At 43.3% G+C, this 25,045-nt stretch overlaps 1 protein-coding gene across 1 annotated transcript in view; it reads right to left on the reverse strand.

The window, feature by feature from the left end:
• Nucleotides 1–1,673: 1,673 nt before the first annotated feature.
• JAG1 (jagged canonical Notch ligand 1) overlaps nt 1,674–25,045 on the reverse strand; it is a 36,552-nt gene continuing 13,180 nt past the window's right edge. The window contains exons 4-26 of the mRNA XM_021540264.3: nt 19,761–20,015; nt 18,700–18,760; nt 14,804–14,934; nt 14,392–14,511; nt 13,837–13,950; nt 13,296–13,409; nt 12,436–12,549; nt 11,987–12,033; nt 11,319–11,492; nt 10,675–10,825; nt 9,985–10,149; nt 9,355–9,468; nt 8,648–8,761; nt 8,429–8,542; nt 8,188–8,304; nt 7,649–7,676; nt 7,464–7,549; nt 6,555–6,668; nt 6,221–6,330; nt 5,903–6,139; nt 5,440–5,571; nt 4,842–4,992; nt 1,674–4,497 (exon numbers count right to left, since the gene is read on the reverse strand). Of these exons, the coding sequence (XP_021395939.3) occupies nt 4,040–4,497; nt 4,842–4,992; nt 5,440–5,571; nt 5,903–6,139; nt 6,221–6,330; nt 6,555–6,668; nt 7,464–7,549; nt 7,649–7,676; nt 8,188–8,304; nt 8,429–8,542; nt 8,648–8,761; nt 9,355–9,468; nt 9,985–10,149; nt 10,675–10,825; nt 11,319–11,492; nt 11,987–12,033; nt 12,436–12,549; nt 13,296–13,409; nt 13,837–13,950; nt 14,392–14,511; nt 14,804–14,934; nt 18,700–18,760; nt 19,761–20,015 (3,221 nt within the window). The 3' untranslated portion in view covers nt 1,674–4,039. The remainder of the gene's footprint in view (nt 4,498–4,841; nt 4,993–5,439; nt 5,572–5,902; nt 6,140–6,220; nt 6,331–6,554; nt 6,669–7,463; nt 7,550–7,648; nt 7,677–8,187; nt 8,305–8,428; nt 8,543–8,647; nt 8,762–9,354; nt 9,469–9,984; nt 10,150–10,674; nt 10,826–11,318; nt 11,493–11,986; nt 12,034–12,435; nt 12,550–13,295; nt 13,410–13,836; nt 13,951–14,391; nt 14,512–14,803; nt 14,935–18,699; nt 18,761–19,760; nt 20,016–25,045) is intronic.

A 25,045-nucleotide genomic window follows, 5' to 3' on the forward strand; every position in this document is an offset into this window, starting at 1 on the left:
CTTCAAGGAGCGCCAGAGAGCATAACCCTATACATTTCAGCTTGCAGGCAGCTGATGAATAACATTAACTCTTGCTGTGCAGGTGTCAGCTGGTGTGAGAACAGGAGGTGTGTCTATGCAAGGGAAAATGGTTTCACCAGGGCATGGCTGGAGATGCAGTCACACGTTTGGGCCCCAGCCTGGTTCATGTTCCCCTGGCCTAAGGGGCTTCAGGTCCCAGCCCTCTCAGCTGCCCTTGGCTCCTGTCAGCACTGCAGAGGGAGCCGTTCCCAAGGCTGGCATTCCTGGTTACATTAATGTATTGGTGTGAAGGCTGATGTAACCTGCACCATCAGCACCTTTCCCAGGTACCTCTACGTAAGATGGGCCCTTTCCATGCGGAGGTGCAGAGCTTTGATGTGGCCATGTTCAGCTCAGGCTGAACCAAACCCAGATTCGGCAGGTTCCATTAGCTGTAGGTACAGCAAAGCCCAGAATGCTAAGGGGAACCATTTCATTTAAATTCTATTTAATTTCATTTCTTGTGTGCTTAAATGGCAGTTCAGGTAGCACACATTTTTCAATGCTTAGATGAAGAAGGCTCCAAAGAACAAACTTAAGTAGCAGTGGGGAACTTCTCCTGACTAAACAGAATATATCTTTCCTGCATAGTAAAAGTGTGACCTGGCAAAGCATGATTTCCACAAAAATAAATGTGCCTTGGTATTCTAAGAGGGAAGCCCTAAACTTCACGTTTCTATTTATTTTCATGGCAACGGAAACCACTTCATGGACCAGCCCCCAGCCTGCTCTGGGCTTTGGGGGACTGTTCTTGTGTTACAGTCATCAGTGTAAATTCTGGACTTACCACTGATATAGGAAGATTCATTAAAAATATCATCCTAGCAATTGTGTAGAATTTTCTAATTGCCCCCTGTACAACTTGCATGATTCTGATTTTCTAACACCATGGGATAGTGACAAAATGAGGAAAATCCATGGGGAAATGGGGAAAAGCAGGGTGTGTGTGGAGGACCTCTGCAGTAACAAAACATGGAGCACAGGAAAGGCTGTTTTGAAGCTTGAGGAGCCCAGGTTTTGCTTTCATTGAGTCTTCAAAGACCTAAACAGCTTTTTCACTACATATACACATTGTTAGATGATTAAGTCTGTAAACAGAAATGGCCTCTGTAGGTTTTCAAGAAGCCTGATAACTATGTTTTCCCAGAAATAGCAAATGCCCTATTTTAATTATTTTTTGCTTAATAGAAGGCAAACTCTTGCAAATTCAGGTATGTTTGAGCCCTTTGGAAGAGGTGGCTGGTTTCTGTATCCTTGAATTTGAGACCCATGTGAGCAGTAGAGAGCGGGAAGATGGTTAATTCAACATTAAAAGTACGGGAAAGCAGTCGGGGAACAGCCCAGCTTTGCCCTTTGGAGGCAGGTGTAAGATTCCATTATCTGTAAGTAGCTGTTCTGGACATTACGTGTTTGCTTTATTGCAGATTTAGAAGTCAGGGAACCAAGGGAAATAAATACTCATGGGATTTGTTTGATGAGGAATTATTGAAGTGGTCAGCTGAAGCCAATGGTGTGACTTCCCCTTCAGGACACAGTAAACTAAACAGGCTCCAGTACCTGGCCCTGTGTGGTGTGAGTGGGAAGAGTAAAAGCAGCACCCAGCCAAAGTAGAGTAGCCATGATAGAAATCTTCTAAAGTGAGTTTAAAATAAAAAATAATACTAATTAGATTTTATAAATTTTTTTTTTGACAGCTGTAAAAAAAGTACAGAAGAAAGTATTTCCCACTCTCAGGTTTTGTTAGTGTTCAGTGTATTCATATTGCAGCAATCTGTATATAAAATACCTGTTTATTATTACAAACAAATACAGACGCAAAGGCCAAACCTTGCAGCAGGTTGGTTTAACTATTTTTCAATGAACTTGTTACACAGTTAATTGTTCCTTCAGCTTTGCAGTAGCCCCTCAGCAGAACAGTTTTGCAGCTTCATCAGAACATGGTAAAACCAGAGCAGACCCTGAGGCAGCCAGCCCCTGCACATAGGTGGGAGGGGCAGCATTAGTTCAGCATTCAAAGCCATTGTGTTGAATACTTTCAGAGTTTATTTTATGCTTTACAAAGCACTTTTTGCCCATTAGAAATCAGCATCATCTATGGATCCTTTCCCATCCAGGTCAGCACTTTGGATCTTGCCTAGCTACTTAGATTTGGTTCCTATCTGGGGGCAGCTCATTGGCCTGTGCAGGGTAAACTCGTTGCACAGGTGCAGCCACACCACCCTCTCTAAGAACACCGACGGACACTGGCCAAGAGGCAGTGAGAACAAGGGACATGCTGCTTTCAAACCTCCTCAGTGCCACCGGGAGCCAGAGGGGAACATGTAATCATCTAACAAAAAACTGACTCCACCAAAGGCAGGGGCAGGTCCTGGAAACCTCCAGCAGCACCTGCCCCTGCTTTTGCACAACTGACTGGCCGGGAGCGCCCCCAAGCTCAATAATCTCCACGCTCTTTTATGTTTTCATACAAAAAATTTAATAAATATTACTTTTCAAGATTTATTGCCAGGAACAACACATCAAAGATGCATTTTCATAGAACACTAATATCACAATACAAGGTATCTTCTTGATCTCAATGGTTAACCACTGAGATGACTATGTTTATAAGCCTTTTGATCTCAAACATTGTAATAGCACTTTGATTTCCTCACTTGTTAAGGCGGGCAGTGTAATCTATGGCAAACCTACACAGTGATCTTACTGGACATTCTACTGTTCAAGTATTCAACAACTAGCTTATTAGAATACTCCCTAAATGCAGTAGATTACAAAAAAAGTCAAATCTACAAGTGGTTCAGTATTACATATTCATGGTGAGAAAAAAAATAATTAGAATTTACAAAATAAGATTGCTGTATTTCCAACTTCACACACTAATTTGATATTTTTAATTACATGCAACCACTCACATTTCATCTACATAAAGTAATAGCTCAGTTTTGTTCCCTTAAACTGCTTCTTAGCAGATTATCTGCCTGTCACTCGGTTTTCAAGTCTAAAGCAGCAAAAAAAATTTTCTAGTCTAATTCTCTAAACTGCCTCAGTCAGTACTTACAAATAATCTTAAAGTGATACTATGGAAGGTGTTTCAAACGTTTGACATTGTACAAAAACCAGCATCAAGGCATGGAAGCCCATCCTATTAAAAATAAACTATTTTAGAACACCTTAGAGTTTTGGCATATAGGCAACATGTAACAAGAAAATAAATTCAAAATAGAGAATGAGCTTACAATGCTATCAAAAACCTTCAACTCTAAACACATACATATAAATAAAAAGGAATGATATTTTAAGGCTCTTGATTATTAAGTTAATAAATCAAATATACACAGTGATTAATAAAAAAAGAATTATTTACATATCTATACAAACTTCTATTTTTGACACATCTTCCTCTTTAAATTCTTCATTTACCAGCAACTGCTGACAAGTTCCCCCCACCCACCCCCAACAAAAATACAATAAAAAAATAAATAATAAACTTATTTTTGATGGTTGCTGTGGTTCCGAGCTGCAAAGGCACTTTCAAATACAGAACTAGTTGTACGTCACCATAAAACCAATATACAAAAAACTCAAATTCAATAAATATAAATAAAATGTATTATTCTAAAGAAACTGTATAAATCAGAACATATGGCAGAAGAGAAAAAATGAACACTAAGGAAGAGTAATAAGGCTACGTAATACCTTATGGAACGTTTCCGTGATGGATCAGCTGCAGCTGAATTTACAGGAGGGCACTTTTGACTAGTTTTGCATAGATGTGAAATGCAGCACTTGGTATTCCAGCCAACCACAGCAACTATCATTGCCAGTGTAAGCCAGCTTGTCCAAACTTAAATTAACACAGGGATTCTAAGTAAATAATAGCCTTAGACTCAAATATTACACAACAGTTTAAGAACTACAAGCTCTTGAGTGCCTTTATAATGATACTCAAAGGCCCTGCATGGCAGCACCTGACTGTCTGCTATACGATGTACTCCATCCGATTTAGGCTTTGTGCACTTTCCAAGTCTCTGTTGTCCTGTTTATTTGTCCAGTTTGGGTGTTTTGTAGGGGTGCTGTTGGGGGGCTTTTCATCTCTGTCTACCAAAGTGTAGGCTGGCTGCTTGGCAAATCGGGCCTTCTGCTGGTGCTTGTCCATGTCATCCTCCTCCACCTCGGAGTTGTGTGTCCTTATTTTGGCGATTTTAGAGTTTTTGTTTTCGTAGTCTTTAATGGGGACAGTATTTGCACCATGTTTCTCAATGGGGTTTTTGATCTGGTTCAGCTGCTCCCTTACGTTGTTGGTGGTGTTGTCATCAGAGGCCGTGTGGGTGTGGCTGCTCTGCTTTCGCCGCTTTCGGATGCACCAGTAAAAGAAGGTGACCAGGCAACAGATCCAGGCTACTGTCAGCACCGAGCTCAGCAAGGGCACCAGGAAATCTGGAAGAGACAGGAGACAGTTAGTCCTGCTGCAAACCATGGGGGACACTCTAGGATGTCTCAGAGAAAACAAATCTCAGTTCTTATGCCTTGTCATTTCCCATATTTCTCCACCAGGAGCATGGAAGGGTAGCAGCCCTTTTGCCAGGTTAGGCCACTGGTTTAGCAAACTTTGGAACATTTTTTGGGATTTTTATCAATAAAAAGACCTTGGGTGCAAAGCCTCCCCACTGTTCCTGATGAACAGGGACTTGCTGAAAGTCTCCAAAGGGAGGAAAGGCTCTGCCCCTTGGCAGGGGTGCTGCAGGCAGGGCAAGGTAGCTGGGGGCCAAGGAGCAGCTCACCCGTTTTGCTCTTGGCTGGCCGCCGCTGTACCCTGACTTCGGCGACAGCAGCGATGAGGGTGTTGTTCCCATCACGCTTACTGACAAGGTCGATGATCTTATCTGTGATGTCTTTGATGGGGTTTTCATCCTCCCCGATGTCTTCTGCAGACTGCAGGAGGAGGCACACAATTAACACCAAGCACCACATCAGATGCATGGGGCAACATGCTATTTATAAACCTTCACAGGCAGTGAAGGCTCTTGCTGCTGTTCATATATAACAGAACAGAATTAAAGGCCTGCTGTGGGCAGAAACTAATGACTCAGAATTCTTGTTCTCATCCTTAAAAAGACCAAACCCCACCCCCCAACAAAACCAAGAGTGTAACAGAGAAATGTTTTACTTTCCCTATTACAGCTGCCCCTGGATGGTAGCTTTCACGTACACACATGTAACCAGAATTCCTTTCCTGTTCTTAAAGGGTATCAGGATGGAAACTAAACCACAAGAAGTACTGACAAAGCCAGGAATTAGTATTTTTATGAAATCCACGTGTTGCACACATATCCAAGCAATTAACTACTAAGATATTTAAAATATTCCAGGAATACTTACAATAGCAACATGGATTTCATTATTTGCCAAGTGGGAAGGCTCACAGGTAATATAGATGGAATATTCAACAGAAATATTCTTCAGAATATTCAGATTCCTCAATTCACTGCAAACATGCTCTGTGGTAAGGCCCTGGAGGATACAAAAAAAGATGTTGGCTTTTTTAAAATACATATGCACATGAACACACAGATATAAGATTTGTTTGGGATTCTTTTGTTTGCCCTGAAGTAAGAGTTCTCAAGGGAAAAGGAGGTGGAATTCCCTCCAACCTAGCTTTTTTTCTTGTCTAGTCACAAAAGCATTTAGGCTGCAAGGCTATATTAATCCTTCTCTGCTTTTTGTTTTCTTTGATAATGAGACAGAGTCAGCTTTTGCTGCAGTTTTCCCTAGGGAAAACATGATTCCATGCTCTGGGAATGAGTCTGTGTGTGCCACAGCCCAGTTAGCTGCTATTACTTACCGGGGCCATCATTTCTTTGTTAAAGGTGAAGGTGATGTTGGCACAGTTGTCCTGGTAGTAGGAATCTGAGTTGCACTTGGTCCTCACAGGCTGCTGGTTGGAGGGCCAGCATTCCCCCACAGCAGCACACGGGTGTGTGAAGCAGTGGTCGTCCTGCACAGGGACACAGGCGTGGCCAGCGGGGCACTCGCTGGGGCCCTTGGCATGCAGGACACAAGGCCGAGGGCCACACCAGACCTAGGAGAGGATGAATACTGGTGAGCTTCCACTGGCTAGAGGACAGAAGATGGTGTAAGCCAAACCACAGCACAGCCGTACCTTAGAACAGGTGACTTTTCCATTCAGACACTGACAGGTATTGCAGTCATCATCCCACTTAGTCCCATCTGGCATGACTCGAACACTGGTAATGCAAGGCCTACCTGTAACTGAAGAGAGATTCAACAGAATTATTAGTTAAAAATAGGAAACAAATGCCTTTTCAAAGTTCATCTAAACTTCTCACTAAGTTGCTTCTTCAATAAGCATACTTGCTTTAAAAAACAACAGATAGTATGCCCCAAAACCAACCCCATACAACCACAAACCCATCAATGTGCAATTATACAGATATTGCTACAAGTGCTAAGATCAGCTCTGGCATCTGGAATACCTTCTTGGCATCCTGGACCACTGCGACCCGGGGGGCAAATGCAACGGTACCCATTAATTTCATCTACGCATGTGGCTCCAAAGGCACAGGGCGAGGACTGGCATTCATTGATGTCTATGATGGGAAGGAGAGGAAACAGAACAGTTACACCATAGTATCCTTTTGTTTTGTCAGGAAAAAAGCAAACATGGGATACAGTTGCCTACTGGAGCTTTATGTTCATTTTCTAGTGTCTACTGGGACATAGATTCCTGCTTGAAGCACCAGTCTAACCTCAGAAAAGTCCTTTGACATTTCTGCTGTGTGGAACTAACAAAGATCAAAACCTGACCCCTGTGGCTACTCGAGCTTTCCAGGGCAAGGACACATTCCTTCCTACACAGACACACTTCCTCTCCTCTGATGTGCTCCAGTTTTGTCCCCTACTAGATTCTTCAACTGATGTCAATGTTAAACCCTTCCCAGCTCTATTGCTGCTGTGAGACTTCTATTCCATAGCTGTTATTAAAAAAGTGTCCTCCTACCTGTAATTATTATTAAATTACAGGGAAGCGCATACATCACCTCAGGGCTTGGAGGTGGATTATTAATTGACAAGGTTTTTGGCTGGCACACTTTCATCTCGAGCAGAAGCCTGGGCCACACAAACACAAGGGAAGGCTCTCCCAAAGGGCATTTTGCCCACTCGGCTCAACCAAGAGGTTTCAGCTCTAGCTGAATAACTTTAAATTTCTTTTGTTTTCAGTGGGATTCCTGCCTTCTCCAAATCTGCTACAGATCCAGGTACGGATAGAGATGACACAAGACATCACTCATCTGATCTACTACTTAACTCAATTAAGATGATTGTCTTGCAACAAGATTCAAGTGAGACAAAAACCTGAGGCAGAGAGCCATCAGAACACTCACTGATCCTGCAGTCAGGCCCAGCGAAGCCTGGAGCACACTCACAGCGGTACCAGTTCTCTCCATCCACACAAGTGCCACTGTTGTAACTGCGGAGAATTATCACAGGCATTAAAAACTGCTATAGATAAAAAGAACCCAAAATTCTAAAGCAATAAAAAAGCAAAGAATAAACATAGCAAACTTACCAAGGATGAGGACTGCAGTCATTTGTGTCTGTAAAGCAAAGACAGACAGCATTAAACATGTAGATTTTGGCTAATACACCTCTACTAACAGTAAAGAATGATCAAACTTCCCCTAATGCCCAAGTTATATTTAGCTCAACTTTTACAAAAATATGCTGAAATTCTCTACTAAATTGATTCCAGGCTTGTACCACAAAATTTGTTAACTACATTGTGGAACACATGTACACAGGAAGAGATTCTTGTAAAGAATCTAAAGCGGGGGTAAAAAAAGTGGAAGCAGACAGAGCTGCTAGTAGAAAAAGAATGCAGGAGAAAACAAGACAACATCTGTCTCCACTTAGCTCATTTGCAACTTTCTCATGCCCAGGTCAAGGCTGTATCACATAAAGTCATTAAAAACAAAGATTCAGGTGATGCTAAAGCCTACATCAAACAAGCTTTCCCTTCTGGATTCAATCTTGACTCCAAGGGCGACAGGATGAGCTCATGTTCTCATCATGCAACACTCTGGAAGAGTTCAAGCAGAGCTGACTTACTCTGGGTGCATGTGGGTCCTTCCCAGCCCTCCTTGCAGACACAAGTGAAAGAGTCCCCGCTGACTACACAGGTACCACCGTTGTGACAGGGGTTTGGTAGGCAGCTGCTGTTCCTCGCTGTAACATAAACAACATTTGCCGCTCAGTTGTTAAAAAGCCATCAAGCCTGAGCCAAGAGGAACAGCTGAAGTCAGAGCTGCAGCACTCCATCTACTTCCTGGCAACTGTGCAGGCTATTTACCTATGTTACAAGTGGCTCCTTCCCATCCTGCAGGACACATGCACTTGAAAGTGTCCCCCTCGTCATAGCACGTCCCCCCGTTGTTGCATGTCGCCTCATCACACTGGCTCTCACCTGTGGAAAACCCAAACTATCCTTAATGCTGGTGCTCCCTTAGGGCAACGAGTTCAAGCAGCCTATCAGAGCACGTCTGTTACGTTCTGGAAATGCTGAACTTACGGGAGTGGCAAGTTTTTCCTTTCCACCCATTTTTACATTCACAGAAGAAGTCGTTGACCAAGTCTCGGCAAGTTCCTCCATTGTGGCAAGGGTTTTTACTGCAGTCATTAATATCTGGATATGTTAAGGAGAGAAAACAAACTCAGTGGTGTTTACAGAACTGACAAACACAATGCTTGAAAGGAGCATAACCCATTCCTAATTTTGGCTGTGTTTCAGTTTAAAGCACTGTCACATAGATGAAGAGTGTTTCACCCCAGTCCTCCAGTTTGTTTTAATTTTGTTTATAATCTTGTTTCAGTAAAAAAGCAGTGAAAAGGCCTATTACATAAACTACCCTGTTAGTCAGGGGAAGGGAGCAAAGCACTCAACTCCTCTTCCTGAGATTGACAAAATGCAGGTATAATATGCAGACAGGCCATAAAGCGGCATATACTCATGCAAAGGGTTTCTTCCTGGAAGTTACCCAAAGCATAGAGCAGGAAACTCAATAGTGAGAGAGCCAGGTTCTAAACCCAGTCCACCTTTGCAACTTGCACTTAGTTCCAACACAAAAGATTGGGACTTGGTGAGAGGAGCTGGTCCTCCATGGCCTTTGAAGCAGAGTTTATTGACATAGGTCGCTATCATCTTAAGACAGTACCAGTCATTCCTTCCCAATGTTTTCCCAAGAGATCTTTCTGTATGCTAAAGGATGGATAACTTACTAGTTTCACAATATGTTCCTTCCCATCCATCACTACAAATACATTTGTAGGAGTTGATGCCATCAATGCAAGTGCCACCATTTTTACAGGGGTTGCTTTCACAGTCATTGATATCTGCAACAGTTGGGAAGAAAGAAGAGGATTAAAAAAAGAGGGAAAAAAAATCAAACTAGAAGTACAGCTACTAGGAGTCATTATCTTACTGCAGACTGTTTTGGTGCTACTTCCATTTCTAATAATACCCTTTGGAAAGGAAGGGTTACAAGCTAGATGACAAATGGGTAAAAAACTGCACAAGGTGATGAATCTGTCACTATAAAAAACAAAAAATAAAATTCAGGAGTCCTTAAGATCCATGTTAAACCCCACTATTAATTCCCTCAGACCTTGTATATGTAAGGTTTTTAACAACATAAAATAAAAGGCCAGATGGGTCATTACTGTGAACCTTCCCCAAGGCCTAGCAAATTCCACTTTGCCTCGCCCAAGAGTGATATGAAAACTTACAGCAGTTCCAAGGTTCACTAAGTCACAATGAAGAAACCTTAAAGAGGTCTGGGAGGGAAGGATGGAATCTTTTCCCAGTAAAGAGTGGGGGACAGTAAAATACATTCTCTTTTTTGCTCTTACTCTCATGACAGTAGGTGCCAGTGAATCCTTTGTTGCATTCACAGGTGAATTTTCCACCTGCTTGGCTCTTGCACTTCCCATGAGGACCACAAACATTGGAAGAGATGTAACGAACCCCTTCGGGTGTGCTGTTGGAAGCCACTGCCACTGTGCAGCTGTCAATTACTGCAGAAAAGCAGAGACCAGCATGAGAATTATCCATGCAACCCGATTCCTCAAGAACAACATTTTCACTTCCAGCCATGGAAGTTTAGAAGACACTTGTGCCATTGAATCATTTAGGTTGGAAAAGATCTTTAAAATCATCAAGCAAAACCATAAACATATGACTACAAATATGTCTGCTGCTTTAAAATAACATTGGACTCTGCCAACTGCGCATAAAATAAGCGCAGCATCTTATCTGATGGTTACTGGAACACAGCCATAGCGTGGAATAAATGCATCAGGCTGTTTGCTACCTGTGCTTTCTGTCCACATTGACATAATGCTGTCTTTCAATAGCTGATACTTACAAATATCACACATCTTTTCACACAGAGAGAGGCCTAAGGCAGAGGGCAAAATTCAGCCTCTTTATAGCAGAGCTACTCCAGTGACTCCCCTTCTGGAGCTGCGTTAGGGCTCCAGTGAGGCCAGGGGCGGGAACTATTGCCAGACATTGCCCTTCACCTGCAAGGCAACACGAACCTTCACACGGAGTGGTGCGGCAGTGATCCTTCAGGTGGGAGCAGTTCTTCCCTTCATAATCCTCAGGGCAGTTACAGAAATAGTCCATGGCAAGATTGAAGCACTGGGCGCCGTTCTGGCACGGATTTGGCTCACAATAATCTATGTCCAGCTGTAAGTAGTGCACAGAGAGGGAAGGGAAATGGGAAGGAGGGGAAGGGAGTGAGGGAAAGCTTAGTGAAAGAGGTTTATCATGGCTTTTCCTCACCACGACAGGCTGACATTGTGGAATCTGACCTTTTTATCTGCTGCCTCAAAGAATCATTCTTAGCACACAGAGTTTAGTCCCACTCGCCACTATTCCGGCAGACAACTCTCGATATTAAACTGCCAAAGTTAATAGTGAGAGCTCCACAAAGCCTGACGTGCAAACTCTGCAGTCTGCCTAACAATGAGAATCCTCCCCAGCCTGTCAGGGGTTTGTTGGTTTCTCTCCCCGCACCCCCAATATATATTAATCAAGCACTTTCTTGGCAGACTGACAGCGATATCAAGTACAACTTTATACTATGCTTCACTGGATGCAAGGCATTCCATGCTCAGATCCGGAGCGTCAGAACAAACGGCACTGGCTGAGGGCCTGCCTTTCACCCCAGCCTTCTTACCTGACAGAGGTTTCCTGAGAAACCAGCGGGACACAGACATTGGAATCCATTGATTTCATCCTGGCAGTGACCCCCATTCATGCAAGGGTTACTTGCACATTCATTGATGTCTTTCTCACAGTGATCTCCTGCATAGCCAGGTGAACAGATACACCGATAACCATTAACCAAGTCCTAGGAAAGAACAGAAAAAGGTTTCAGAGTTAACGTTGTTCCTCCCTTGATCTATTCTTACTAGGAAGAAAAGAATTATAAAATGTTTTAAAAAAAATCATCTATGTCCAAAATATTCAGAGGGGAAAAATCACACATGCACACAGACCACCCAGTCCCAGTTTACATTCTTAATTTCCAGGCAGGATACATTAATCCACATGTAGAAGGGAAGTGCCTACAGTTCCAGTAGGTAGTTTGCACAACCATCACCTCATTCACTGGTGACACTGGCAGTGAAAATGAGTCATTTATTGAAGATATATTTTTTGCCCTTACTGTTCTACAGACATATCTCAACATGCTGTAGCATGACATAGGCCCTCCCCCAACTTAAAGACATGACCATTTGTACCACCTATTTGCTATTTTCCAAACTTTTTGTGCTTAGACTCAAATATTTTAGTTACTGTTTCAAGTCTTGGGGACAGCAAGGTAAAACAAGAATAGCTTACCCGACAGGATCCTCCATTCTGACATTGTCCACGACAATCGTTAATATCTGCAATAAAATTAGCACGGTTAGAAGGCAAAAATATATTTACACTAGATAGAGAGTTCAGGTCTCTCTAAAACTGCAGCTAGATAAACTTTTTGTCAAGTTTCCTGCATGCCTTCCTTGAGATAAGGTTATTATAATGGGTGGGAAACCTTTCACGATTCTTTTAGGAGAGGCAGTAAAACTTCACATCATTGTTTTAGTCCCTTTATCAGAATATAGCTATGGTACAGGCTAATGACTTTGATAAAATTGTGTATTTTCATTCTTCACCAACTACTCCCTTTCTAAAAACATCAACTGCTGGGGCTCTGCACAGTGTTTAAATTGAGCTCAGAACTCAGGGCACATGCACATATGCCCAAAGAACTGGCCTTTAATAAACCTAAGGGTATGGACACTTACTTATATCACAGTTGTGGCCAGACCAGCCAGTAATGCAGTCACAGTAGTAGCTGCCAATCAGATTCCTGCAGGAGTTGGCATTGACACAGGGCTTGCCCTCACATTCATTGGCATCTGGAAAACCAAGGGGAACATTCAGGGGGGAAGGGAGAAGCCCACGCCCCAGCAATAACCAGCAGTTCCTCCAGAGCTAAGAGGAACTTGCAGCGTACAGCTGGATTAGCATGACTTGAACGAACAAAAGTCAATCATCATCAGCCTCTGAAGGCTCTTTCAGTTTCTCTGCAATTAGAACATACAGGCTATGCTAATTATTTCACAATTACCCAGCCACTCATTAAGAGCAACTTGCCCCCACACACGCATCTCAGCTGAGCATTCTGAAGGAGGAATGCTGCAGCCTGGTCACTGGGATGAGTGTGTTGTGCAAAGAATGCAGCCAACTCACTCTCGGTGAAATCATCCCCATTTAGGAACCCAGCTGTGAGCTCCTGGGTCTGGGGGAGTTGACATGGTTGAGGAGATACAGCAACTTTCTCACAGGGTTAAGGGAGAAAAGCACATGTGAGGGCAGGACTGGGAGGCACAACAGGCAGCCTCCCCACTTCAGGGCAGTCCTGGTTTGAAGGATGTCTCTGGTTAGCTATTTCCTTCAAATGCCAGCATGCTGAAGCAAGGTGATGGAAGCCACACTGCACTAGACCTCAGTCCTGCAAACAGACACTGAATGTCTTCAATGTGCCAAAAGACATCCACAGGCTTCACAAACATGACTGCAAGTAATGCAGGACCACAATCCCTTTTGCATTTTTCTTTTCCAGCTCTGGAACAAGACTGGATGAAGAGAAAACAGTTCTTACCTAGCTGGCACGTTTTGCCAGTCCACTGGGGTGGGCAAATACACTTAAACCCATCAACTAGATCTTGGCAAGTTCCTCCATGACCACAGGGATTTGGAGAACAATCATCAATATCTGTAATGCAGAATAAGGAGAGGCTTAGCTCCACTACCAGACTGGCAATGGCAGTAACTGACAAGTCTGACAAAAGGTTGCCGCTATTCAGGTTTTCCCTGAGGAACAGAAAAACAACAGGACTTCTACCTGGAGCTTACAGGCTGTCTTTGATTTCAGCAAAACCCTCATTTAAAGAGAGGAGTAATGTGAAAAGGGGGTTCAAAGCACTGGGGGAAAAGTTTACTCCTGTGGCATTTTTGCAAGTGGAAATCCTATTTGGATCCAGCAAGGGGAAGAGAGTGCACAGGGGTGTAAATGGCTGCCGGGAGCAATGCTCAGGCTGGGAAACGTTAAGTAGTCTGCCCTGTAATGTTATGAGGGATTGGCAAGACTGAGCAAAACCAGCAAATTGGCACATTTTTAATAAACACTGAAAGGGACTCACTATCAGTACAAGTTGGTCCAGCCCAGCCAGGAGCACACACACATTCAAATCCCGTGGATGTCTCGAGGCAGCTTCCCCCGTTGTGACAAGGGTCGGAGAGGCAGGCGTGCTCCGCTGCACAGGGACAGAAGGACATCAGGGCAGAGGCTACAGCAATGCCACCACAAGCCACCCCTGCTCCCTCCACATGCTTCTGCTCTGGACACACCATCAGCACTCTCGCTGCACCATGTTCCTGCAAAAACCAGGAATTTTCTGGCTCGCAGAGAGTCTCGTTCCACGCTAAGCTCACCAGCACACTGACTGGCACATGCTGGAGCCACGGCCAGATAGGGTGGCTCGCAGTGACCTCCGCAGTGAGCAGAAGGCTCATGTTCAGAGACACCAAACATTCATGACAAAGCATGAGAATAGGAAAGGCTGCATGTTTGTACCCAGCCCTGACTGGGTACACTACAAATTGAGTTTTCCTCAATCTCATAAAGTGCATCCAAAACTAGCCACCAAAAGCTGGCAAGAATTAACTGTCAGGCAGCAGCTCCATCCAACACTTACCAATTTCACAGTTCTGTCCCGAGTAGCCCTCAGGGCAGGAACATTGGTATTTGTCAGGGCCAGTGTTGCTGCAAGTACCACCATTCAAGCAGGGCGGGTGGGTTCCACAGTAGTTCAGATCTGCAAGAGGGGAGGAGCGTTAAAGCCAGGCTGGAAAGTTACAGGAACATCACCATGTGCTTTGTTCTGCTATCCCAGAGCCTTTACAGAATACATGCCCACAGAGGAGAGGGACAGGACAGGGACAAGCTAAGGACAGATGCTAACCATGCTGGCGCAGCAGTGAGGACAAGGGCAGGCAGCTGAGGGCCAGCACGTTTCAGCAGCTCGCTGAGCCCCACGTGCACTCCCACGTGCAAAGTCTGCCAGCGCTGACATCCCAGTGTGACACGGCCCTCTGGGATTAGCATACCTTTGTCACAGAGCTGACCACCCCAGTTGGTTTCACAGAGGCACTGCCATGGTTCAATGCAAGTGCCATGGACACATCCCGGGTGTGGAATGCACTTATCACAGTACTGGCCTTGCCATCCATACTGACACCTTCAGTTAAAGAGGAAAAAAAAATTAGAACAGGGAAACAAACCCAAACCCATCATAATTGCTGTGTGTAGACATGGGTGTACAACTCCAGAGCTTGAAGAAAAGCTGGGAAGTGGGGGAGAAGGGCAGGATGACTGGAGGGGAGAAGCTATTCAAGGATTGTTTGATGGTTTCTTGTAAACAAACATTTTGGTAGTTTTGCCAAGGTCTCTGTAGCCGGCCTCTTGACAAAAGAATAACTGTTCTGAGAAAACCAGCATGAGGCCATTCAGCACAATAACACTCTTTTGGAGCCTCATATAAATGTGACAGAGAGGGTGGGTGTGCACTACAAATCAATCTCTGGACTTTGACAGGGCGCTTTATAAATTGAGGGGGGAAGAAAAAGTCAGTGGAAACAATAGTTATCCAGAGATCCTCATGAATACAAGGTTCCAGGCGTTTCAGCCATGCTGTGTTTGCAGGAAGACAAACTAAACCATAACCAGCAACTCTGAGCCCTTGGCAAGGCAGTAGCAAAACATGAGGAGCTCCCTGCTCTCTCAGGAGCCACCCTTATTCTGAATGGAGAGAGGCACACAGAGCCAGTATGGACTGGGCCACAGTCAGGGATGGAAGAAAGCAGCACAGCAGGATTTTACATGTGTTCAAAGATCAGCTGTCAGTATGCTTCTGAGTTTGATTTATGCTAATAACCTCTTTTCAGGGAACAACTAAATCATGTCCAATTCTGAGAAACACTGATGTCTGAAGAATTTATTATTATTTGAATTATTTATTGTCACCATCAATGAGCTACCTGAATTCTCTACTTAAAAGGAAAATGTTCTTTTAAAGTAAAACCCCCTTAAGGGAAAGCTTATTTTGGCTTTTATTTAGTTCTCACTAGCAAGACAGATGAAGGAACCTTCAGATTAAAGTGGATCTATAGATAGGAACAAGCAAAACAAGTTGAAAATTAAAAGCAAGGGCTTTTTGAGGTACTGCATTTCATTAACAGGTCCTGAGAGTAATTGACCAGCAGCAATTATGCACTAAGCTGTCACTAAATTATGAAAACAAACCTCAGCCCTACAGAAGTCAGCTAAGCTTTCTATTTGTAAAACCCCCCACCATTTTTCTGCTGGCAATTTCTTCTCATGGGAAAAAGCCAGAAGGATCTATCCAATGGATAATCACACACAGCTAGTGATAAGTCTGACTTCTCTTCTAAAAATCTCAGGTGACAAACTGCATCCTAATTGACTTTTTTTCTTTAATAGCTATCAGGATGGCAGCCTTTTCAAAGTCAATGGGAAATTCTTATTAGTGTGTGTGTTAAAAAAAGCCAGTCAGGGCAAAGAACATGAAAAAAAAAAACAGGTAAGGCAAAACAACCACCCTCATGTAGCTCTTGGAAAATCCTTCTGTACAGGGCATATAATGAGAATAACAAAGATCAAAATTTAGGACTAGACTTTTAATATTTATTGCATTCAAAGGAACTTGCCTGTGAGCTTGCATGCAGCCAAACTAAGGGACCTCACCTGCAAAAGCAGGTATCAAAATTAAGGACTGATTTTATTCCCATCAAATCAAAGTGGTTGTGGGTTTTGTTTTCTTTAGGACAAGTGTAAAGAAAGCAAAGTAATTAAAAATCACCACACAGGAAAAAAAATCATGAACTTTAGATGCAAAGGTACTACTTCAAACATCAGTTTCAAAATATAACAAACAAAATTGGATAAGGCTATGGACATTTAGGCAAAGAAAAAGTGGCATATCAATTCCAGAGAAAGATTCACAGTAATAACTCATGTTTAATTATATGCATACAGCAGTTTCTCATGAGAAATTTAAAGTTAACTTTCCTTGTATAGTGATTCATGAGTAAAAAATGGTTTAGTTGGCCTGCATTGAAGAAAGTGACTGGCAGCAAAAGGGAAAGGATATTTTAAGAACGTTTGAAAGTTGTGTGTTGTACCCGAACACAGAGCAGTTTCTGCTCGGATGTTATTTTTAAACCCTGTTGCATTTGTAGCATACAGGCTATATGACTCATCAAAACTTAAAAGAAAATAAAATCTTGTTTCTGTGTTCACTTTAAAGATAGTGGTCTAACTTGGCAAGCAGAAGTTATCTGAAAGCACCAGAAGGACAGCATTGTTTCAAGACTATGCAAATCAAGTGTGGGAAAGTTGCACCTTAAGTAAATAAGAGCACTAGTGCATGTCTGGGCAGTGAGTGGGAGGCAACAGACTTAGAAAGAGAAAGGGAAGAAAAAAAATCTGGAAACAAAGCCTGTTGTTCTGACTAGGAGACAGCAACCCCTACAAGGCATGTTTATTCTGATGACAGCAGCACAAATCACTGGTAGCCCTGACTGATATGCTCCTCTCACCATCTGACCCCCCCCACCCCCCCCATACTTCCTACTACTTGTTAGGCTTTTTTTTTTTATTAAAAAAGATTTAGATTTGATGCTCTGGGAATTAACCACTTTGTATCAGTGCTGCTGAACATTAAAATCTCAGGACAAGTGACAACAGTCCGTTCACTGGCTGGACTTTCACTTTGCCATGGCTCTGTGAGGATGAGAGGTTACTTCCCACCTCACTTTCAGATGGTTCCTTGATTTTTTGTTTGTTTGTTTGTTTTGAAGCATGAATTACAGAAGCAGAGAAAAAGAATGAGCCACTATGGCTATTTAGGCTGAATTCTTCTTATAGAATAGTCTGTCCAACACTTCAGATTCAGTTCCTGTTGGAACTCCTAGTCCACTTCATGCAAAGGTTTCCAGCAGCAGAGGATCCACCAATATGCTTGTTAGGCAGAAAAATGACTTTCTATTCCTTCAAACTTCTGAGTCTTATTCAGAAATACCCAAAATTCACTTTTAACCCTTCCTACACAGGATCAATATGAACATTTTTGTAACCTCAGAAGCTCTCAGTTGTAAACAGAAATTATTAAGGATTACATGCAGCAACTTGGAACCTGCCTGTTGATAAAGAATACCCACATTTAATATCCACTACCACTCTAAGGGTAAGGGACAAGACTTCCCTGTGCTGTAAATATGTGCTGCATATTTTAAGGCATTCCAGATATTTAATTGTTGGGTTATGGATAAAATCTGCTTTCCATTGTTTCCTTGCCAGGACAGAAGGGACTTCAAAGCACAGCAACAAAATTTGGCATTCATCAGAGCCCACTGACAAGATTTCATCCCAGCCATTAACCTCTCAGCACTTGGAGCCAGGCTCACAATGGGAAAGGAACCCAGAGATTTAACTAATCCCATTCTAAAGAATGCTTGACTTTTGCCTACTGATGGAAGAACCCGGGGGATGGGGTGGGTGGGAGTGAAGAAGGGGAAAACACTGAAAGGGAGAAGAAGAAAGAAAAGCCACACTGTACTTCAAGCTTGGAATTGAAGAAAACCAATTAATCAGGCTGCTGGAAAAAACATAGCCACCAAACATTTGCACTATTTGTGCAGAAACAATTAGTTAGTGCTCATTAGGCAGCATTCACGCAATTTATCCCATAGCCCCCTCTCTCTCAAGTGCCACCACTTCACAAACCAAAAGCTTCTTAAAATTATCAGTGCATTAAAAGCCTGCTCCCCTCTTATTCTGGGCAAGTCAGCATGAATAATGTGTCTTGCTCAAAACCACAACTTCCAAAACGCCCTCCCTCTCCAGTCCTATTGTGTTTAGCATCACTTGTTTAATTAGTTGGGGAGGGGTGGGGGGAAAGCAAGGAGGGATAGGAAGCATTTACCTGCACTCTCCTGGAATTGTGCAAGAACCATGCTTGGGGCTACATCCCTGACGACAAATAGCTGTTAAAACAACAAAAAAGGAGAGTATCAGCACACTGCCCACTTCCGGCGCCTTCACACTCGTGGGAATGTTTTAATCTCTAACCAGCACTGTAATCCTGCTGAATCCAAGGTTTTAACCAGTATCTCCTATCAAGTCTACTGGAAGGAAAACCAAGGTAGGTGTCTCCCTGGGATAGGAAATCTATCAGCTTTTCATTTCTATAGGAAATCTGTTCCCCTGACTTGGCAGAGGAATGGTTCCTAGTGCTGTTCAAAGAGCTGCTTTCATGTGGGAGAAACCATTGTGCCTTGCAGAGCTCACTTGCAGTCTACAGGTTTCCTTTCTCTGTGTTTTGCAGGTGATCTGGGCTACTCTCCCTGGCTTTACACCTAATTCAAAGCAGCTTTTAACTACTCTGGATTTAGTTTTGGCTGTATCTCTGAACAGATAGGATATCAAGATGAGCAACAATTCAAGGTGCAGGTAAACTCAGTCATTAAGACAGGCTGACAGTCCGTTCTTAAGACCTGTTTTCTCATTCCCCAATTATCTAGGTAGCAGCCATTCCCTAGTAAACATGTTGAACATGATCTCAGGTGGAATAAACAAGCCTGGGACTTTTCAAACACCAAAGCTTTACACTTGCCAGGTCAGCTCTAAAACAAGTCTCTCCTTCCTGCTTGTCTTGAAGTTCTGCACCAAAGGGGAAATCCTTTTTGAAGTCAGCAGCAGAAATCCCATTGAAGTCAGTGGGCTGGGTTTTCTTCCCAAGGGCAAAGATGTGGATAAGCAGAGAAAGAACACATCTGCTAAGTGCCCAGTACGCTCTCCAAGACTTTAAGGCAAGGCAGAAACTACTCTTCCCCTGCACCCAACTCTCCCTGTAAAGAGCTGGTTACTGTCCCATCAGTCCTCAGCCCCTGTCTGCACAATCTAGCCCCTGAATGTAACCTGGATAGGCCACCCCCAAATCCCTCCCAGTCCCACTGGTCTGCAGGTTGAGCATTTGTCACAAACCTTTGTTGCACTCTGGTCCCATCCAGCCTTCCAAGCAGGTCTTGTTGCCATTCTGGTCACAAGTGTGGTGCGTGAAGAAGTCGTCTCTGGGTCGGCAGAACTTGTTGCAGCCAAAGCCATAGTAATGTTCTGCACACGTCACGCGGATCTGGTACTCGAAGTGGGCAACTCCGGCGTTGTGTTTGAGCGTCTGCCACTGGCGGCTGGGATTGATCATGCCAGAGTGGGAAGCCTTCTCAATAATGCGGTCGGGGTCTGCAGGCACAAGAGGTGTCAGAGTTAAACCTTCCTTTAGGTCTTCTCATTGACTCCCACATCACAGGCAAGACTCTCTGAGGCAGCCAGTTGGTTTTATTAACTTTCTGTTTCAGACAGTCAAATAAGGCTGCCCTGAAGCTACAAACCATTAACTGAAACACACATGCAGCATTATCAAACTGAATCAAGCTTGAAATCAAAAGGGACTGTTCAGTCACTGCCAATTGCTTACCCCTTTTGCAGCGTAAGGCATCCACTAAGAATTCATACAGTTCATGACTAAAGAAAATTCAGCTCCAACAGACTGGTACATTCCCCTGCTCCTCCGTTAATGGCACTAGTTCTGTTTTCAACTGCAGCATTTAAAAAAACAACATACTCCAACAGCCTAATAAAGCCATGTCTACTGGCTGAACATAGGCACTGCAGAAGGTTTGCAGCCTTTTCCTTGTGTGCAAACACTGAACTGAAAACTACCAACTCCAGCATTCAGATAACATCAGCAATCTCACTAGATTTTGGCTGAGAAATACCATGGAAGTCCTGTCTTCAGACAGCAGCTGAGAGTATGAAGTCAAGATGACCAGAGCTTAAAGAAGGCTCAAACTACTGCATATATGTGCTATATATCACCTTCCTCTCTACAGAGCATTTCAAAGTTTAGGTTTGCACTTGATATTTAGTTCTAGCAAAAGTGTTCTGGCTTTCAGAGCCATACAACTGTCTAAATTATGGCTTGAAATAATAATAGTTCACATTTGCTTGGAACATTGTATATATCTGTAGTATTTCACTTTGTAGTCCAGGTCTTGTGACTTAAACGATCTGACACTGCCTTATGACCTGCTGCTACCCAGCACTTGACTGCTGAGTTAAAGTTTATCGTAAAACAGCCAAAATATCCTCGCAGACTGAGCTCAAAACCAACAGTGAGTACATGGGAGCATAATCCAGCAACAGGAGAATTCGAGGTAGGAAGGCAGTTTGCCAATGATGTGTTAGCAGCGTGTAAAGTACTGGCACCTCTGAGCATTAAGAATTAAAATGTACTGATGTGCTGCTTGTTCTTCCAACAACTACAAAAGAACATTCTGGGATTTTACATAAAACAGAGCTGAAGACTAATGAAGTCGCTACTAAAGCCCTAAGATCACACATGGGCAGTTTTTAATCTAAGACACTTTTAAACCTATTGCTAAGGACCTTTGAGTTGCAGCTTTCAAAACAGAACTTCCCAACTGGATTCTCAAGCCTCAGATACCCATTATGGATCCACCACTAGGTCCTGCCTGCTTGTCTGCAGTTTGTCATGAAGTCAAAGCTCTTGCTGTACAATCACACAAGAGTGTCAATACTCAGACGTTGTGAGCATCTGCCCATTTTTGGGGGTATTTGTGACTTGAGACTACAGCATTCATTATGTGTTTACAGTGTGAAATTAAGGGCAACAACTTCTTATTCACCTTCTGGTATTTCTGGTTCTATAATATTTTTCCATTTAAATCAGTTTTTATTATTCATTGGCACTAAGCCCCCAACTCCACAACTATGTGTCAGACTTTCAAATGCAGGCAGGCTTTTATTAGTTTAAATCCCATTCACAGGTAATGTGGATGCCTAAGGACCTTTCCATACTGGTACATCCAGAGCAATATCACATTCTGTGCCGTGCAGGTGTAAGGCTCTTAGATCTCATCAGCAAGATTATTGACTAATTCTAAGAGGTACTTAAGCAGATGGATATCTGCTCATCTTGAATGGGGCTAGTCTGGCAATTACAGTTCCACTCATGCGTGCTGGAGATGGCTCTGCTGCACTTGCCAAGATTACACTCCATCCACAGCACAGCTGGAAAGCAAAGGCACTTCCCCAAACACCAAGTGTGCATAAAGACATCCTGCTCCTTGTGAGTAGAACAACTTTATCCTCTCCTGTAAGTGGCAGAAGAAAAGCAGAACGACACTCAATTTAGTTTTGCAAACCAACCCCCCACCTCCACCCCCACACTCATTCTTGCTTTTCCAGTCTTTTCCTGCTCCCCCTTGGGAACATACCACGGACAACTATTTCAGTCCTTGGCACCAGAAAAGGAATTGCCTTGAAAAAGTGATCTTTCCTTCTGCTTCTGCTCTTTCATTCTTCTCCTATCTGCCAGCTCATTAGGAGCTTGTCCTTGCTGTATATCTATGACCTCTCACTGCAGCCATCAGCTCTTTGGAGACCTTAACCATAGCCTGAACTCAAATGGAAACACCCTTTTAAGTCCACTGGACTTCATTTTTTTGGCAGGTGCTCAGATGAAACCCAGCTGCAGTTTCCTTCCGGATCATGGATAAAATGTCTTCCATTGGATACATGTTTAAAAGCTACCCCCATCCACCTGAATTCAAACGTAGTCTCACAGGTTTAAGCTCCCTTTCCATTAGCCATCACCCACAGTTTTCACAATGAAGCGCTGGCATGTTCCTTCTTGTAAAAGAGCTCCTCCACCCTTGCCTATTCCCACCTGTCAGTGTGCACTTACACAAGGGTGCTGACCCAGACTCCAGGGGAGGCATTGCAACAACCCTGCCATTCTTAGCCCACACCAGCCACGGTTTCAGTTTTATAGGAAGCAATCCCAACACAGCAGAATGGTTAAGTAAATAAAAAGCAGCAGTCAGCCAGGCTTGAAACAAAGGGATCTTCTGAACTCCACTGCCTTTATCTGACTCAGAAGCCCATGCTTTGATAGAAAGGTTAGAGGAAGCATTAACCCATTAGAAATTGATGAAGTGGAAGAGAGGCTTTCTGTACATCTCAGGCTTCCGCTCTGCACTTCACTGTCAGAGACTCTGTTGGTTTTATTCACTTCTTGTGGCTACACTTCAAAGCTATAAATCCCTCTTTTTATTCAGTGGGCAACTGTATCAAAGGTTTTAGACACAAGGAAATGAGCTAATTTTGCCTGCCCACCTTTGCATTTCAGTGCTCCAATGTCTGGAAATTATAACTATGCAGCATCAGGAAGCAAAAACAACAACAGAAAAAGCCCAGACTTCTCTGAGCAGTTTGGGTGGCCAAGGACAGCACAGTTATTTTTGAAAGTCTTTGTTTCAGACAACTTCCAGCCACGGCTTGGTTTACATTGTGAAGTCTCTTATGCCTGCCTGGAATTCACATGCAACTGATACCAGTAATTTACAATAGCTCTTTGACACAGTTTGAGATGCAATGTCAGCCCATTAGCTTTATGTATGAAGCAACAGTAGCAAGATGGCAACCAGACAAGAACCAGAGTAAGAAAACCATTTGAGTTGAATCTTGGCTTCAACAAAGCACAATTCTCATCAGCTTCAACAGGGACAGAATTTAACTGCAAGCCACTCTTGGAAGTGAGACAAGAGAGAGTATGTGGTAAAGCGAACGTAGGAGGAGTGGAATGTAGAGGGGGAAAGGAAGCATCCACTCGAGGATCTTCTAACAACTGCGTTGATCAGAGGATGCTTTCAGAGCTATTGAGAAGTCACACAAGGCCTACTAAACCCACTTTTATTGTTGAGAGCTCTCACGGGGTCTTTACCATTCAGTGGCAATTAGGGCAAAAGAAAATCCTGGACATCAAAAAAACCCACTCTTCTCATTATATGATGACAATTGTTTAGTTCTAATCATTTTCTTAACTAGTTCTTCAAGCCTTACTCTGAAGCTCTGGGAAAGCTAAGTCAAGCACAAAGGAGAAGTTTTGTGCAGTGCAGCGACTGAAGTGACCTACAGATGGATAAGAGACAGCAAAGCTGGAGCAGGAATGCAGATCAGGAACATATGCAAGAGCATGTCTACACTTGGTCAAATGCACTGCTGAGAAATGAGACAATTTTGTCTGAAGACAATTGTACTTCCAGAACATGAAAGCAAAGAAAGGGTTCATTGTGTAGCTTTGGAAATGCAGCTGTTTCATGAAAAAAGATGAGCTCTAATAATAAAAGTGGCAGAGACCCAGTCTGAAACAACTCCCAGACCCTACTATAAACAAGGCTTTAATTTTCAATTCAAGCATCTTCCACTTTTAATATTTCACTGCTGCAGCAGCATCTACTTTCTTCTCCTGCATATAACACTCTATATCCAAGAAATCCCCCAGCCACTGCTCCATGATTGTGCTCGGGTAGAGTCTGAAATCACAGGTACTGCAGCAGTGCTGAATGAGGCTGGTTGTGGGCACTCCGGACAGGCCACATGGTTTATCTCAAGCAACAACTGCTTTTCTGGAATGAAGAAATTATAAGACATGCCATGTACATTCAAAAAAATATAAGGAGCAGATCATACTTCTCCAAGGCCTTTCTCTCACGAGGCGTGAAGCCCATTTCATTCCTCCATAGCTGCCACCTTGGCATTCCAAAGCAGACTGCAAGAAGCTGCTGTAAGATTTCTATAAGATGGACCACAGTGCTGCTGCTTCCTTGCTGAAGAAAAAGGCTTGTTGTGTCAACAAAAGCTTTATGAGTTCAGATTCACACTCTCTCCTGTGGCTTTTACCACACACACACTGTTAAAGCCCTAGGTTGAAACACAGCTGATTTTGCCCACCTCCTTCAGTAATAGCAGGCAAAAAGCAGAACAGCTCGTGTACCAAGAGACCCCGTCAGCTTCCTCTAGCCACAGGAAAAGCTGAGCAGATTGGTTCTGAAACCAACCAGAGACATTCCAGAAGAAAGATCTCCACCCTTAATTTTCAGCCAGATCTACCAGGTGGCATCTGGTAAATATTTTTTCAGCCCCTGCAAACAAACTCCCAGATATCCAACTCCCAAGGAAGAGCTTGTAGTAACTCCTCTTTCTTATCTACTGCCTTTAGATGGATATGAAGTCTTATGCAGATTTTAAGTTGTTTTCTTTTTTTAAAGCAGTACACTCAGTTTTGAGAAGTGCTTCTTTTACAGAGAGGTGAACAAGACTTAGGCTTCTGAATATTGGTCTTAATGAAAAAAACCAAAACAAGACCAGAAAAGCAAACAAAGAAACCTGAAGAAATCCCTTGGCTT

This window comes from Lonchura striata, chromosome 3 (assembly GCF_050655825.1).
Source record: "Lonchura striata isolate lonStrDom1 chromosome 3, ASM5065582v1, whole genome shotgun sequence".
NCBI lineage: Eukaryota > Metazoa > Chordata > Aves > Passeriformes > Estrildidae > Lonchura > Lonchura striata.